At 46.8% G+C, this 18,791-nt stretch overlaps 1 protein-coding gene across 2 annotated transcripts in view; it reads right to left on the reverse strand.

Moving 5' to 3' along the window:
- The window catches only part of TTC38 (tetratricopeptide repeat domain 38), a 508,844-nt gene that overhangs the window by 191,734 nt on the left and 298,319 nt on the right, over nt 1-18,791 (reverse strand). Inside the window, exon 7 of one of the 2 annotated variants that reach the window (XM_085652407.1) lies at nt 326-445. The exons of the other annotated variant lie outside the window; for it this stretch is intronic. Coding sequence (XP_085508533.1) covers nt 326-445 — 120 coding nt within the window. The remainder of the gene's footprint in view (nt 1-325; nt 446-18,791) is intronic. 2 annotated transcript variants of the gene reach the window in all.

The following is an 18,791-nucleotide window of genomic DNA, read 5'->3' on the forward strand; positions in this document are numbered from 1 at the left end:
AAACAGGTCGACAGGGCATGGATTCTGGGAACATTAAAGTCTCACTTGCAATCCTCACAGAAAAGGCCAATGATAATACCCCTTACTTGAAATGGCAAAGTTCTTTAATCATACTTTTTTAGGCATCTAAACAATAAGAGCAGAGTGTTAACCACAGCTCTTGGGAAGAAATGCTCCTTAAGCCTCTGTTGGATATTCTTATCAACTTTAATGGCATCCTTGTGGATTCATTGTTTCTGCAAAGCATGCTAGTTCAATACTTACATAAACTGTGACTATGTGTACAACACTATGGTGTGTTCACAGTACTATGGCTTGTACAAACCTTCCAGTTTTTTTCAGTAGCCTCCATGAACCTCAAACCACTCTTTACTTCTGCTGTCATTTCATACACATGTGCAATCGTGTGTACAGACCAGGCATCTTTCTGGTCCACAGCTAACGACTAACAAAAAACGAGAAAAAAATATATATACACTTGAAGAGGATCATTTTCAGTACACAGATACTTTACTAGTTCAACAAGTACTTTAACAGTATACAAACCAATCAAACTGAATACAAAATATTTGTATAAACGACAGTAATTCCCTTTTGTTTTCAACTCGCAAGAGCACTGTCCCCTGAATATTAACACTGGCAACCAACTCATTCCACCTTCTTATGTGTGATTAGTGGCACTATTGTATAAACTCACCACTCACAGGGTGCTACCTCAATGAGCAGGAAATTGTTTGGTAAATTATAATAAGAGGATTGGTTTTGTAAAACAATGGTGTTAGGGCGCTTTCCATCACAACAGATCAAAAAAATTTTAACAGAGACTTGAGCTTATAGAAGTTCAAAGGTTAGAGCAAAAATGTCAAGTAGGACTGTCTTATTTAAAAAGAAGATGAACAACCATTTGAAATTCCAGTAGGTCTAATATGTTTTTTGTTTGTTGTCTTTATTCGTATAACGTAGTGAGTTTATTAAATGTTAGACAGTACAAAATATGAATTGTTTGTATTAAGTTATGTAAAGAATGTGGGATTGACTGTGCGTGGCAGTGAATAGATCTGATGCAAAGAAGACCAAATATCTATTATTCAAGACATATTTAGCCAGCGAATATTAAAGTGGTTGTTTTGAAAGAAATTGCTCGTAAAATGCCACATCCGATTGGCAACTAATTACTGCATTTGTGGCCATTACAGTCACGCCAGGATACCCTCCAGTGTGATAGTGTGCTCTACAAATTGTATAACAGCATGACATAACAAGCAGTGCAGGTTCCACATTCTGACATGGTGCTCCCCAAAATTTGGAACAGACCTGCAAGGATTAGAAGGGAAATCTTGCATTTAAAGTTTTCGAAGAATAAAAAGGAGGATTTCTTTCCTTTTACAGTTTGTAAAGCAATGTGCTGTATGCGAAAAAATTAAAATAGTGGGCAAAGCCTATTTGTTTAGGTCTCGTTTGCACTTGTGCTTGTCAGATATATTGTGTGCAAGAAGGGGCTTGCCGACTGCCCACTGCTTACAATTTGTTAGCTGCCTTGTCACTCTAATTTGCTGCCTTGTAATTAGGCAGCCCATGCCGACATCATGTCATGTGTTTTAAATAGGCCCGGGAGAAAACGCTGTCATTTTTCACCATGCACACGTTTCCTAAATTGCCTTCCCTTTCACACAATGAGTTTTAACACATATTTGCGTGCATGACAATGCTGGATTAGTTTCTCTGAAACAGCTTCACTTACAGATTCCCCTCAGCAAGAACATTATCACGACTCGTCGAACATCACGTACAAGGCCTCGACACACATTGTGCAAATGTTGTTAATAATTTTCATCCACGACCTGTGTATTGGGTCTTCCCCAAAGTCCTTTGCCAATCTTGAGACGGAAAAGAAGCTGGAGGCAATAGACCCATACAAGTTTCTGAAACTCGAGGTTCAGATTGCTAAACTACCAATAACACTGGAAACCCCATCAGTGATATCCAGACTAACTCAGCTTAGCATACGGGGTCATATGGTATACAAGGTGCCTAAACTAGTCCTGCCTGAGCCACGTAAGTCATACAAGGAGAACGAAAGCAAATGGGAGACAGAAATGAACTCGAACACAATCAAACTGGACTGGGAGCTAATACACAGGACACCTTTCAGAAATGAAATCTCACCCACAAACGCACAGACAAAATACATATTCATTAACAGAGTTTACTGGACGCCAAGCAGACTATATAAGATTCCCCTTTGCTGGAACTGCAAAACACATGAAGGGGACCTGGCACACGTTATTCCACTGTGACTTGCTTCAATGTTTTTGGGAGCGGATCTTCGTATAGATCAGGCATACTCTCCAGGTTATGCCGATAAAGGAATTCTCATACATACTTCTGGGGTCACTTAACACTAAGTTACGTAACGAGAATGATTGTGACCTACTCAATCTAATGCTTACCCTGGCTTGCAAAGTTATCCTATTTAACTGGAAGAATGACAAAGCTATATCATTCAAAACGTAGCAGGAACGGTTAACCGTTTTGAGAGGAGCGCACAACTTAACTCTACAACTTACCCATTGGCAATCGGCCAATACAAAAATGTGGTGCTCTCTTGACTCCTCACCCCTGGTCTTCAAACCTCCGTGAACAGTTGTGCTACTGCTCCGGTCAGTATATAGTGTGCCTTACGAGATGTTAGTTAATGTGTCAGGAGACCACTGAAGGATACCCCTGACGCGGCTTCTGATTGTGGTGAAGTTCCATTGGCGACCTTTTTCTTTCTCCTTCCCTCATTCGTTTTCCTATTATTTATCTTTTCCTTAGTTCAATTCAATAGTTCTTTATTCGGTGGTTAAAAACCATCATAAAAGAATACACATATATACAGTTAAAACAGTATTAAATCAGTATACAGAACATTGAATGAATCTATGTACATACAAATAATTCATTATCACAGACAATCCTTATAGGTAGCTTGCTAAAACTAACAAGTTGGCGAATCTACAGTGTTCATAATTAATGCTGGCCTCTAGTTACCCTGAGTCTGAGTGCAAATTTCAAGAAACTTATCACCGCACATAAAGTTAGCGGGTCACTAGCCCTTTGTAAAAAGGTCAGTGCCTCTTTGGCTTGAGTGAACCTTGCCTTTTTCAGAATATCTTTTAAAAATCTACGTCTTGGGATGGTGTAAATAGGACATAAAAATACAAAATGAAGGGTGTCCTGCGGAGACCTATTGTCGCAGCCGCAGGCACCCTTCTGCTCAATTGACTTACTAAAACCGGCTGGATCAGCTAATAAATAAGGTAAAAAATTGAGCCTAAAACGTGACATTAAAAACCTCTCTTGGGCATTGTAGAGGACACAAAGGTACGGTTCCATCCCTGCAGTGGTTTCAAGCCTACTGTAAGTACTCACTGTAGGTTTGCTCCCTTCTAATGTAATCCTGCCCGATACTCTTGATTCCATGAAAATTCTCTTCAGGTTAAGCTTATCCTGAGCAGTGATCAGTGAGGGGTTTAAGTACAGCTCTTGGTAACCCATACTTTCCAGGCTAGTCTTAACATAATTGATCCATGGGATTTTCAGATGTTTATCTCTACCAAGGCAATCTTGTATAATCAACCTGCTCAGTGCAGCTTCAGGGTTCGTCCATATTTTAAGCCAAGCCAGGATTGGTCTAAACTTAATCAGATCCTCTAAGTAGGGTCTTCCTAGTTCTTTGTGGACTATGAGAGCTAGTGTGCAATTAGGGACTTTCAATACTGAGCGAAGTATTTTGTTTTCTTCCCTTTGTAGTCCATCAAGATTTATAAATCCCCATACTTCTGAGCCATACATGGTTTTTGGACAACACATTGAGCCATAAAGGTTCATTGTTTGTTCCGGACACCAGCGGCCAACTCTCCTCCCGTAACCAGAAATGGCCCCAGATGATGCCACCAATTTACCACACCTTTCCTGCACAAGAGGTGTGAATTTTAGTGACTCATCAAAGAGCACCCCTAGATACGAGAATGTTTGCACCCTTTCAAGTATGTGGGTGCCAATTCTGTAAGTGGAGCCAGTCCGTGGCTTGTGGCCTGCTGTCATTACATATGATTTTTTTAGATTGACAGACAGGTCTATTGCTTCCATAAATTTGACAAACCCATCAATAAGGATCTGCAGGCTTTTAGGTGTCCGTGCCAGAAGAACCGCATCATCTGCGTACAACAGCACTGGGATGTTACGTGTCCCTACCCTTGGACAATCTGTATTTAGATTATTAAGAGATTGTTCCAAATTATTAATATATAACGAAAACAAAAAAGGAGCTAAAATACATCCCTGCCTCACGCCACTTGTACAGCTGAAGGATTCTGTCAATCCCCCATCCTTGTTATAACGTACCCTGGCAGAGGTTTCTCTATGCAGTTCCCTCAGTATGCAGATTATCCCAGGATCGATTCCGAGTTGGTTCATCATTACCCATAACTTATTCCTGTTGACATGGTCAAACGCAGCGGCCAAGTCCATGAACCCCAGATACATGGCTTCGTTGCTGGTTTTGGTGTACTTTGCTACCAGCATGTATAGGTTCAGGCATTGATCGCTGGTGGACCTACCGGTCCGGAAACCGTACAGGGCATCTGAAATTATGTTTTTGTCCTCGGCCCACTCAGTCAATCGATTCAGGATTACTCTTCCCAGGATTTTGGCTGTGACATCTATCAAGGAGATAGGGCGGTAGCATTGGGGGTCATCTTTGTTGCCTTTTTTAAAAATGGGTACAATAATGGCCGTTGACCAAGACCGGGGCAGACCGACCATAATGGCCGCATTTAATACTCTAGTTATAATAGGGGCCCATAAATCCACGTGACTCAGGAACAGGTCTGGGGGGATCCCGTCTGGGCCCGGGGCTTTGTTTTTAGTAAGTCCCTCAATGCCCATTCTAATCTCTTCCAGGGAGAATACCACCCGGTTACTCACTATGTTCATCCCCCTCTCCTTTATCGGATCCTCCTCCCCGTGGTTATACAGGCCCTCAAAGTGAGCAGTCCACTGTTCCGGGAGGATGTTTGTTGCGACCTCAGGGGCGTTGTTATCTTAAAAACAAGGGGAATTTATTTATCTCCAGAATTCTGTGATATCCCTATTTTCAGAGGCCTCCCTCAAGGCCGCCCATGCTTCCCCCTGCAGTTTGACTTTCCTTCTTTTTAGCTCCTTCCTGTATATTGACCTGCATGTTTTGACTTCTACTTGATCCCTAGGTGTACCGCTCAGGGCTATTTTTAGATTCTTCAGAGCGCGTGTACAACCCCCATTAAACCATTTCGGTGAGTTAGAATAAGATTTCTTGGGGGCCTTGGCCAACAATAACCCGTCCACCAAGCTAGTTATTTGTCCAAACACATTTATTAGGCGAGCCCCTACCACCAAGAGGTCTAAGCACTCGTCAATGAGTGACTTGCCTCTTTCCATCAGGGACTTGTAAAATCTAGCCCCATCTAATTTTGCCCACTTGAGTCTTCTGCCCTGGGCCGTCACACATTCAATGATACCCTCAACAGGCTTGTTCTTTTGCTTGCCCTGATACAGAAGCTCCATAACCAGAGGGTTATGGTCGCTAAACGGACTCCACTCGATTCCTACTTTGATGATCCGATTTTTTAGGCCTCTCGAGACAAAAATATAATCTATGTAGGACGAGCACCCTCTCCCTTTGAAAGTAGGGGGGAGTGTGCCATCCGGTCCCAGTGGGATCATATCAACTGTATGCTCAAGGTCATGAGAGTGGATGAGCTTACCCAATTCGATCCCACTTGGGGAGTGGCTGAAATGGGGGCCTTTTTCTATTGGGCAATTTGACCAGTTAACACTGATCGGAAACAACCACGGGCATAAGTGACAGTTCAAATCACCCATTACTAGTATCAAGGGGGCCAAAGCACCATGGGCGGGAGCGAGTTCTTGTTTCAGCTTAGCGTCCAGTTCCCTTATAGTAGTGGAGTCATTTTCCGGGAGAATGGTATTATACACATTGAACAAAACAAGACTCAACCCTTTGTTCCTAAATCTCAGGGCCTGGATGTTCCATGCGAACCAGTCCACGTTAGACCATTTGCCTTCTATGTTTAGGTCAATGTATATTATCAAACCACCCTTGGCCCTACCTGAGGAGGTTTTTTGTGCAGGCGTGAAAAAACATTTATAACCAGCTATTTGAAGGTGGGTGTTATCCAATGCCCAGGTTTCTTGTAGGCAAATTATATGGAAATGGGCCATATACTGACGCCAATCCTTGTTGTCAAATTTCCCTGCAATACCTGCTATATTCCACGAAATAATTTGCAGGCCCTCTTTCTCGATAGTAACGGGCCCTACCCCTGCCATTCCTTGAGTAGTGTTAGCCCGCCCCCCATTCTTTCTGGAGGATAGTTTCTGCAGGTCACTGTCCTGCTGTCTTGGTTCTGGGGCTATAATTCCTGTCCCTAAGGGTGTTTGTGAACAACCCCCAGCGAGAGGGTCTGGGACTCCTATGGTCTTTGCTAGGATCCTACGCCCACCCCCCCCTGGTGATGACTGTCCATCTTCTTTGGTCAAGCAATGTATGGGAAAGGTTCCTTCTATCGGTAATACCCGATCAGGATTTGTCTGTTCCGTGTCAACCTGCGCTAGAGGGGAATGTGAATTGAATAGTCAATCAATCTCCTCTAGTGACCTTAGTGGGGTGAACCTGTTTGCCCAACAAGGGTGTCCTCCTTCCCAAATCGCTGTCACTTGTCGTGAAAAATTTGGGCCTCTATTTAAACTAGGATTTCGTCCCTCCACGCATCTCCATACAGTGTGCTGTCCCTCTTTTGGTACCTGCTGCCTCAAGTAGAAGTAGCTAAGTGACAATGGCCTTATGCCCGTCGTGCATCCAGGTGGTCCCTGACTTAGAATATGCTCAACCACCCTCCTGTCCCTAAAATTAGCAATAATGCAGTTTCCTTCGATGTTTTTAGGTCTAATCCCTATCCAATTCACTCGTCTAACCAGGAGAATTTCCCCATCTTGGTTATTAGATATTGGTCTGTTTTGAGTCAGCCAATAAATGAGTTTATTTTTTAACTCCTGGTGTGATTCTTTCTGGGCCTCTTTTAATTCTGGGACCCCAGCAAAAACAACGACCAACGGGCACGCCTCAGGGGGAAGGTTTATGGTAGGGAGTCTCTTGTGTATTATAGTAGACCTATCTTTGTGGTTTACTGCATTTGGGGCCTCATGTAGGTAGCCAAATACCGGTCGGTAACGGCCGATTTTCGGTAAATATGCCGTTACCGACCGGTATTCAGACAAGTGAGATGTAGGAGTCCAAAAACCACTTTTCGGTAAATATGAGGCGGTAAATACCGATTCATAGTTACCGAATACATAATTAACGAATCGGTAAACATGAAGTGGTAAATATGAAGTGGAAATAATTAAAATGACATGTAGGAGCACTCGGTAAATAAGAAATCCAGGAAAATCGGTAAATAAGAGTCGGTAATTAACACGGATTGAAAGCAGGTGGTAACCAACAGCAGTGCAGCTCAGCAATCCCAAAATGCAACAGCGTGGACAGCCTGGCAGCCATGCACGTCATTGCAATGCGCCTACGTCTACAGGCAGCAGGACTGAGGGTTTGGCGACGGAAGGAACGCATCCACAGACAGCGCATCACACCATTCCAGCTGACTGATGCAGAGATACATGAGAGGTACAGGCTACACCCCGAAACCATCATGGACTAAAGCAGGGACCTACACCCACTCCTGGACCAGCCAATAAGAAGGGCGCACGCCATACCCCCACATGTGCAGGTGCTCTGCAGCCCACATCTGCTGGCATCCGGCATTTCGCAGGTGGTGACAGCTGCGGTGGGTGGTGTATCCCAGAGTTGCCTGTCCCGTTCCTTCAGGAATTCATTCCCCCATTACATTGGCTGCATTGATGGGACACACATCCCACTCTGTCCACCAGCTGACACAGAGCACATCTACAGGATCAGGAAGTCCACCCACTCCATCAATGTGCATACCGAATGGAATGTTATTGTGAAAGGTCCCGTGGGTGGCAGAACCAAAAGGTGCGCGTATGCTATTTACAACGAGGTCTGCAAGTTGTCGCACAGTGAGGCGGCTTCCAGACTGAGAGCCATTGACCAAGCGAACATGGAGAAGGCCTAAGCCGTCATAGATATTAGCACTAGCACTCTCACTCCTAGGATTCATGCATGAGACAATGGGCACATGCAAGTACACGGCGCATGCAATGTACAAGCCCCGATTTCGGCGTGCGTCCTACGAGGTATCCCAGTGCCTGTGATTACACCTTCTTTCACTTTGCTTGCAAACGGTATTCATTTCAATATGATAAATGATGTTTGCTGCGGGATGTGAGTGGTAATCCCGTACATAACTGTCTCGCATGAAGTTGTCTGCTGCAATACTGTTCTTATTCCACCCCCGCATGGGCGGCGGGATGTTTCCATCTGACCTTCGATTCCAACCTTGAAAGCAGAGTCCAACTAGTTGAGCAGAATAGAGCGCCATTGTCCCACAAACAGGTGCCTTTGACTTCCCTCGTGAAATATTTGTCCTTCACGTTGCTACTACGCGCACTGAGGAACAGGCGCCTCTGAATACTGACCTCCCCCTGCATTTCGGCTCTTTGATCCAATGTATTATCAATGCCTCGTCCACGACCGGCCTGGCTCAATTTGTGTGAACATGTGGGGCTCGGGTCTCGTGACCTCCTTCCACACTATTATTTGTGTAATTTCGGCATTTTACATTCACTGTTCCCGACCATCTTTGGAGGTATTCCGCTGCATCTGGCGCTGGTGGAAGGTGTGCTGCTTTTACTTTTCATACTACGGAATGGCTGCTCCTTCTGTGCCACACGAGCGCCTGTCCCGTCTGCATCTTCTTCGTGATAGGATGCTTGACTTCTATGGTACTTTGCCATTGGCGACTTTGAGCCTGGCTTATGGATTATCCTTCAGGTATTCCGACTTCACCTGCGTACAACCTGTATTGCACTGCCTGGATTGTCCCTTTGAATGGCCTCTGGATTTGTGCTTGACCAACATGCTGTCTCCGGTGCCGGATTTCGATCGACTGATGCGGCCCTTAGTGTCTCACGAGTTGTCCTGTTATGGTGTCCGGATCATGGAGTGTGGAGCGGCGCTTGGTATCCTGGGTAATTGGGACATCTCAGCGGCAGCCTACGACTTCTTGTCCATGAGCTATTTGGAGGAACATTCCGGGTGCCCTCAGATTGTGCTAGAGGCTCCGTTGGTTGGAGCACACGTATGTTCCTTTTCTTTACTCAATTGGATGGCTGAGACTTTTAGTGGCCCTGAAAACGATTGGCTGTTGGAAGCCGTGGCCACATATGCTGCCTATACATTCATGGATTGACTGGATAGTCGTCCATTGCGCCTGTGCTACTGGACAGCACCCTGGCGCGACATTCATTTCTTTTATTTCTCGTTTTTCTCTTCCTGATGGTCTGCTTGAGTCGTTTACTATATATGCATTGTGTTTTTTACAATTGTATGCTGCAATTAATTGGACTGTAGGACTTTGGCGCTGCATTGGTTATGCCCTGTCCTGCTCTGACCAAACTGAACTCTGCTTTCTCTCTTTTCTTGCCTATTACATATTGCTTCGCTCAAGGGGGCGTGTAGTGAGTTCTCCCTGCATACGAACATGCATTGTTCAGTTGGCATGACCGCGTTGAATGTTATGTAGCCATATTTGTGTCTGTGCACACGACACTGCGTTTACATGTTCTTTCTTGAATAAACTGATGACTCGAAAATTCCTTCAGACGAGTGCATTATGTTGTTCCCATCCCAAGCACTGCGCAGCGACCTTGGTCTGTACATGCTGTGACACACAGTCTGGAATTTTACACAATGCATGTTTTCCACTCTGGGTTGTTCGACCCACGATTTAGCCATGGCACACGCGCAGCTGCACATACCTGAAAGTTGGTGCTTTTAATATCACAGACATCATGTTTATTGTTCAGACCGAAGGCGAGCCTTCCTGCGAGGAGACTCCTGATGCTCCTGTGATGTGATTTCACTGAGCTGATCTTTGAGGTATGGGGTCCCCTATTCAAGCCTGAGAGACCTTCTATGATGGCATGATTGTGATATTGGCTACTTGGTTAAGGGTAGGTGGTAGTATCCTCGGTATTTTCCGAATCGCTAAATACCACCTCGGTATTTACCGAATCGGTGGATTCCACCTCGGTATTTACCGAATCGGTGGATTCCACCTCGGTATTTACCGATTCGGTGTATTCCGATTCGTAATTACCGAATGTTACCGAATCGGTAACTGTTACCGAATTTTTACCTACATATAACTTACCGATTCTAATTTACCGATTCGGTACGGCTCGGTATTTACGAACCGGTAAAATTTATTTACCTACATGAGGCCCTTGATGTGGGGTCAGCAGGGGGTTGGGGCTGTTTGTCCAACTTCTGTTTACCTGGGCCTTTGTTAGAACACAGTTCGCTCTCACTAGAATTGTGATTACTGAGCGCTTGTCCATGGGGAGCCGGGGCATCATGGATTTGTGCAGATATTATTTGTACGTTCCTACTATCACTGAAGTTATTCGCCCTTTGAATTGCTGAATTAGTCTCTAGGGTGCTAGTGGAATTGCTTAAAGCCCCTAATGAGCTACCTTTTGTCTCCCTGTTCTTTAGTTCACTTAAGATTTTGTCCAGCCTACTTGTCACCGGCTTCAGCTGATTTATGATCAATATTTCTAACTGGGCCTGTAGGTCTGACATGATCTTAGTTAACCAGATTGGGGGATCTGCTTGAAAAGGTGTCTGTGTAGCTCGCTCGATCCCACTAATATTTCTACTAGGTGGATTGGTGTAGGTGATTAAGCTGTTTGTATTCTTACGCTTTTTTTGAGAGCATTTCTTCTTTTTGTGTATAATAGCACATTTGGTGGAACCTAGATCCTCCTTATGCCTAGTGATAATGGGTTGGGCACATGAAATATCCCTCTCACTGGTTTCTGAGGGACTAGGGGGTGAGATTAACACAACCTCCTGCTCCTGATCTTGAATTGTTAAGAGAAGATCAGGATCTGGGGTTAAAGACAGGCGCCTCTCTGTGCGCTCGATTTCGCTCGACACGGCCCCTAGCGCTCTTTTTAGCATGCGGTCAATGGCAGTAGGCTGCGTAATAACAGGGAATACAGAGCTAATGTCATCTTTGTGTGCCAGAGAAGCCTCAGAAATGCTACGCTTAGCTCTTGTCGAGCGTGTCACTGTTTTGCCTGACATACTTCCCCCTACTGCTGATCAATACCTGTACAACTATCTTGGGTTATTTTATTCACCCACCCCCTGCCACACATTCACTATGCCCCACGAGAGATAATAACGTATTAGACCTCTCCGCCCCTTATCACTGCTTTCACATATAACAGACCCAGTATAAATACCGGATCCGATAGTGAAGTCTCAGAAGAATGAAATGATGTCTATCCTCTATAACCCCAGTGTCACAACCAACATTACTCACATATAGGTGTCCAGAGAGAACTAGCAAGAGGGGTGGCCCGGCCCGGCCTCTTGTGGCCCCTGACGGCCACAGACGGCCCGCTCTCTGCCCGGGCTCAACCCGGCCCTGCCCGCGCGTCCCGCGACGCGGAGGGAGCCGCTGTTTATCAAGCGCCTCCGGGCGCGCTGCTGGCCGGAAGGAAGGCAGGTGAGGAGCAAAGGGTGACGGGAGCTGTAGTCCCCCCCAACTGCGGCCAACGATGGAGAGTGGCGGCGAGGGAGACACATGGCGTCAGCGTCCCGTGTGCGGTCCGATGGTCTGGTGGTCTGCGCCTGGTGAGTCCGCTGCCTGTGACCAAAAGAAGTGCCCCCCGCTCCACCGAGGGAGCCGCTGTTTATCAAGCGCCTCCGGGCGCGCTGCTGGCCGGAAGGAAGGCAGGTGAGGAGCAAAGGATGACGGGAGCTGTAGTCCCCCCCCAACTGCGGCCAACGATGGAGAGTGGCGGCGAGGGAGACACACAGCGTCAGCGTCCCGTGTGCGGTCCGGTGGTCTGGTGGTCTGCGCCTGGTGAGTCCGCTGCCTGTGACCAAAAGAAGTGCCCCCCGCTCCACCGAGGGAGCCGCTGTTTATTAAGCGCCTCCGGGCGCGCTGCTGGCCGGAAGGAAGGCAGGTGAGGAGCAAAGGATGACGGGAGCTGTAGTCCCCCCCCAACTGCGGCCAACGATGGAGAGTGGCGGCGAGGGAGACACACAGCGTCAGCGTCCCGTGTGCGGTCCGGTGGTCTGGTGGTCTGCGCCTGGTGAGTCCGCTGCCTGTGACCAAAAGAAGTGCCCCCCGCTCCACTGAGGGAGCCGCTGTTTATCAAGCGCCTCCGGGCGAGCTGCTGGCCGGAAGGAAGGCAGGTGAGGAGCAAAGGATGACGGGAGCTGTAGTCCCCCCCCAACTGCGGCCAACGATGGAGAGTGGCGGCGAGGGAGACACACAGCGTCAGCGTCCCGTGTGCGGTCCGGTGGTCTGGTGGTCTGCGCCTGGTGAGTCCGCTGCCTGTGACCAAAAGAAGTGCCCCCTTAGTTTCCTTAGTTGCTGTAGTGGGTCTTTTATCAGTTCCCTTAACAAACGTGGACGGTATTTTCAAAACTGAAATAAAGGACCACTGGAAGCCAAGAAGAGGATTTGGACTTAAAACCTTGCATTTCTCTGGTTAAATATACTGTACACATCATTAATACTCAGCACCTATCAGCTAATGTTAACATTTTCTTCTACTCTAACAGATTACAGGATAATTGCATATGTCTTAACCTCCTGGTGGAAATCCATGGTTAATGGGTACTGTAACATGCAATGTCGTTTTTACTTTTGCTGTATGCCTTCTTAAAAAAATCCTCATAAAAATAGTTTGAAAGAATAATTTTCATCCACGAGGTGACACAGCTATCAATAGACCATAACAATGGTTGAGAGCAAGGATGCTTTTCATTATAAATAAACAAGCGTTTCCGGGTTTAGGCAGAGGAGTACTTTGCTGCCATTACGAGATCACTCCGTGCTGAATCTTCAGCACAGCTGTTTGCTGATCCTTCGGGAGGGGATGTCCAATTTGCGACCAAGACAGGGACTTAGATTCTTTCCCTTCAGGTAATAGGGCTGGATCATCCAGATCGTGGGTTCTTGGCAGAACATTCACACACACCTACACCTTAGGTTAGGAAACGCATGGTAGGAGTACGATATATATGTATATAATGTTTGATATGCCTGCATATTTACATTATTTTAGTAAGATGGTGGAGCTTTTTGTTCTGTTCACTGTTATATTGCTAATCACTTTTATCTACTTCTGTCTATTCATCATAGCAGCACATATATTCTATACAAGGATAAGGTTGGTTCAAATAATGAAAACGCCCCATTGTGTATTTCTTGTATAATTCTCTGAGAGTAAAAGAGCACAAGTGACTGAGCGAGAGGGTTCTAATCTTTTAAAACAAGCCCTGAAAGGGGTTCAGGGTGGTCATGTTCTGTGGTTGCCAAAACCATTTGCGACCTGTCTAGGTTTAGGGGTGCATCTGGTGGAACTGTGAGCTAGTTGGTCTTTAGGACGACATATCCTGCGGGGGTGCATGGAATCAGTCTAGCACCATCCCTACGTTCATGTTGCCCGAAAAACACACAATTTCTACTGGGAAGTGGGGAACTACACGACAATCACTATGACTACGACATCTCTCCTTCTGGAGCATGGAACAAGTACAGATTGCCTCTGCTTAATTGCTATCCTTTCCCTGCTCGAAGTACTTTTTTTTTTTTATTATTCATGTTGCTTCCTGCCCCTACCACTTACGCACCCCAAAGAGACCTAAAAAGCAAGCTCTATGAGACAGCAAGCACTGGCAGGCGTCATATAGTTTTTTAAAAACCTTCCTGTTGCCCGTCCCCTCTCACTCTGCTTGCTGTTCGTGTTGCCCTTTCACTCCTTTGAAAATATTAACAATGCAGGCTCTGTCATGCACGTTCTATTAAGAAAAAATACAATTGCCTTTGCCAGGCTGGACTTGTTTCTGAGAGTGATGGCTCGAGTGAGAACTGGATCAACAGCGTTTCTATAATTGGCTCTCGGAATCCTAAATATCTTGAAATGGCATCAACATGCAACAGTTGCAGATGTGTAATTCCTAGTGCCTATTGATAATATCATACGAAGTCAGTCGAACTCCCCTTATCTCGTGGCACCTTCTTGTCTCATGAAATGCATACCAATTATTTTCTGGACTTCAGCTCTTGCTTGCATTGCCATTCATTTCAACCGCCATTCAGCAGCAATGACTGCTAAAATAGAGACTCCATTCCCCTATTTTTAATTTTAGTAAAAGTAATGCTTATTGCCTTCCCACCCTCTTGTTCCTGTTGCCATAAGGTTAAAAAAAAAAACAACAACAAAAATCACATTGACGCAGGTAGTGATGGAGCAGGGGAAAATACAAAAATTGTTGTACACCCTTCGAAGTTAAGGACCTCATAACCTTTAATTTACTAATTGTTTGAATGAATGTACCTTTATTTAGACACTACATATGGGAAAACTAACTGGCATATGCTAAATCTAATTTACTTACAGATGTGAACTTAAACTAACATAGCTTTGTGCTTCGTGTAGAAATAGAAGTAAAATTGCATGCATTTCTTGTGCAGTTAAATATATTGTTACAAAGAATGCAGATGGTAAGTAAAATGGCTTGAAATGTTGCTTATGCTAGGTAACACCTAACACAGGTCATTAGAACGGTGGGTCATAAACAGGAGGGCTTATTTTCTATGTCTAAACTATGTTGTTTTCATATTAGTTCCGTTCAGGCCTGCTAGGCCTCGCCGAGAAAATGGGCGCTGCCGAGAGATGTGATCACGTGTGATCAAGATGGCCCCTGCGCAAGAGCAGAATGGAAGTTACAGTCACGAGTGAAGCCTGTGCCTGGAGTGAGAGATGTCAAGGTTGCACTGGCCTAGGACAAGAGTGGATGCCAAGATTCTTTATAAAAGAGCATGGGATCGGATGGAAGAATTTGGACTGCAGCATTTATTAATAATAACAGTTGTTACAAATGGTAAAACATGACAAGTCCCAAGGATGCATGAATATGTAATTTACGGAACTGGTTTAGGCAAGGAGGACAATGAGGTGACCATCACCACCCCTCCAATGGACCAATGGAAATTGATCACAGCCCCTAAAAAGTTTCAATTCTGAATATAGCAAGCTAGTGAAAGAGTATAAAATTTGGTGCTTATGATGACGTTGTGGCACTTGCTTATTTTCTATTCAACACGACACGCTGTCTGTTGAGACGATTTCTCTCCCTGATGCTGAAAAGACTTTGACAGATTCTGAACTTCGAACTCTGATGGGAGAAAGGAACGAGACCGTCGCGGGATTCAGTCCTGGGAAGGAATACGTGCGAGGAGGTTATAGGGACAGTCAGTCAGTTTGGGAACCTATCCTCTGATCTGCGGTTCATGTTCTGGTGAACCATTCTTGTCATCGCCCTAAGGTCAAGGGTAATGAGTAGTTTTCTGTTTCTTTTGAATCTTTAATTGAAACGCTTATGAAATTAATGATCATAAATTGTCTAATAAATTCTACTTATTCAATGAATCTAAATAACATTTCATGCTAACTCAAACTGAGTCTGTGGTTATTAAAATTAAAGTTATGATCTATAAAGATTAAGGTGCCGATTCCGATCCTGTAAAACCCGGGTACGAATGGTCGTACGGAGCGTATTCTCCGTACGACTTGTACCCGGGAAATGCACCTTACAAACCGCAAGTACGATTTGTACAGAAATACCATTTCTGTACGAGTCGTAAAAAACTACGTGCGACGAAAAAATACCCACAATTCCGTTCCGGGACATCGCGTACGTGACGTCCGGACGGAGTCAGGCAGCGTTCTACGGACCAGCAAGTACGATTCGTGCCTACGTCACACCGCACGGATCATTTTTTACGGCAGCCAAAAACTCCCGGGAAATTGAGGACGACGCGAAGAAGGAGCTGCAGGACGCGACGGACAGCCATGGACCCCATCCTACGTGTCATCCCGGCCCTCCTAGCCTACGACCTGGTGCACCGAAACCGCCGCGCACGCCGCAGAAGGTCAGCACAACACCCAGGGGCAAAGGGGGGACGAGGGGCAGGAAACATAACCTCCACCAAATTTGTAAAATACCATATACTGTCCATACATTATCTCCAGGGTCTGGTCACTTCGGGGGGCGTGTCCACCAATCCCCGCGTACGCGTCACCACTCCAATGGTGGTACGGGCCGTACCCACGCACTCAGGGCGTGGTTACGGCCCGTACCACCATTGGAGTGGTGATGTAGGTGTACGCGCCGTACCCACGCCCTCAGAGTGTGGGTACGGCCCGTACCACGTGTACCCCTACATCACCACTCCAATGGTGGTACGCGCCGTAACCACGCCCTCAGAGCGTGGGTACGGCCCGTACCACGCATACCCCTACATCACCACTCCAATGGTGGTATGGGACGTACCCACGCTCTGAGTGCGTGGGTACGGGCCGTACCACCATTGGAGTGGTGATGTAGGGGTACGCGCCGTACCCACGCCCTCAGAGCGTGGGTACGGGCCGTACCACCATTGGAGTGGTGATGTAGGGGTACGCGCCTGTGAGAGGGATGGGCGGAAAACAAAGCGAGGAGGCCTCAATGAGGGTTGAATGATGGCGTTATTTATTTCATCCAGTCAAAGTAAGGTAAACCTTGGGACAGTACAGGTGATGATAGGCAAAAACAAGGTTTCGGGCTCCGGGTAGGTGTCCGGGATATCCGGTGGAAACTTGGTTCGTGGTCTTCTTCGGACGTGATGGTACAGCCCCCTGCCACAGGATCCCAAAAATAAAGAGAACAAAACACGGTCACTGCACTTGGCCTGGATTACGCTATTTCGAGCCACCGCCTTTTATAGGTGCCACCAACGTTTTAGTGCTCTCTTTTATTAAAGGGTGTTTTCTTGGTGATACCCAGAGTACGTTGTGAGGTTCAGAAGGATGGTCGGGTTATAGTGACGCTAAGCCCCACAAGAGAGTCACCTCGCTGTCGCTGGGAGCTAGGTAAGCGTAGGCTGGTAGTGAACGTGAAATGATAACCGATAACTGTGAGGGGTGATAGGGTGGTGACGGGAGAAAAAAGAAAACAGTTGTGGATTTTCCCTCCGTTCCCTCCCCTTCTCTGATACTGCACAGGAACCCACCCCCTCCCTCTCTCTACGTTCCGATCCCTGCCCTGACCCACGTACCGTGGGTGCCGCAACTCTCCTGAGTTACGGCGGCGTTGTAGCGTCGTCCGGGGGTGTCCACCAGTCCTCCGTCCACTGCTCCCCTTCGCTGGCTTCGTTCTCCGTCCCGTGGGGATGCGACTCGTCTGCTTCTCGTCCTCGTTCCTCCGGTCTCTCGTCTGCTTCTCGTCCTCGTTCCTCCGGTCTCTCGTCTGCTTCTCGTCCTCGTTCCTCCGGTCTCTCGTCTGCTTCTCTTCCTCGTTCCTCCTGGGTGCTTCGCTCTGTTCGCTCGTCCTCCCGTCTCTTGAACACGCACACCTCGGCGTCTTCCGGGTTTGCCTCTTCTACAGGAGACTCCGCCCCTGCTCTCGTTGTTGGGTCCTCCCATAGGTTGTGGTCGTGACCGGGTGGTTCTTCATCCTGCAGAGGGGAAGGACCGAAGTGGATTAACTCCTTCCGTGCCTTGCCGTGATTAACCTCGTCCTCCGTCTCACAGCGCCGTACCCACGCCGTGAGTACATGGGTACGGGCCGTACCACCATTGGAGTGGTGATGAAGGGGTACGCGCCATACCCACGATCTGCGTGCGTGGGTACGGCCCGTACCACCATTGGAGTGGTGATGTAGGGGTACGCGCCTTACCCACGCCCTGAGTGCGTGGGTACGGGCCGTACCACGCGTACCCCTACATCACCAATACAATGGTGGTACGGGCCGTACCCACGCCCTCAGAGCGGGGGTACGGACCACATCACCCGTACCTCTAGGGCACCAGTACATCAGTGATACAAGGCGTACACACAAATGCTGATTGTCGCCATTAAGGCATGACAACATACTCAATACACAAGTACAGTGACTAGCAAGGATGGCACAGACAATGCAGCCGGAGACATTGCTGAGCAGGCATGGCCATAGTTGAAGGGATCCGTCACCAACAAAGGAAATGTAGACACAGGTCAGCACAACAAAAGTGCAACTCCCTGCAGGGTAGATGTCAGGTGCCACAGAGGAAGGAACACTCCTTGGGACAATGTCTCCAAACACAAATAGCACACACGACCAAATATACTTTGCAGAGACATTGTGATGCCACGCAGATACCATGGTCCACCCCATTAGCATCAGACTACAACTTTTTCCTGACATAACACATTACCACCACCCCAACTCCGGGACCATCAGCACCCACATCAATACCTGAAATGCAAATGTGTTCAAACTGAAAAGAAAATGCTTTATTCAGCATTAAATGAAAAAGTAGTTAACGACACTATTAACAAAGGCACATGGCCAGTCCAGATCTGAAGTCCTTGGGGGGGGGGGGGGGGGGGGGGGTAACATGGCCACGCGTCTCCCCTAGCTTGCCTGCACATTAGAACCCTCAGGTTCATCGACTATGGGGGGCATCATGTGGGGAAGGACCAGGCACCGCAGGGACAG

Source organism: Triturus cristatus, chromosome 4_1 (assembly GCF_964204655.1).
Source record: "Triturus cristatus chromosome 4_1, aTriCri1.1, whole genome shotgun sequence".
Classification (NCBI taxonomy): domain Eukaryota; kingdom Metazoa; phylum Chordata; class Amphibia; order Caudata; family Salamandridae; genus Triturus; species Triturus cristatus.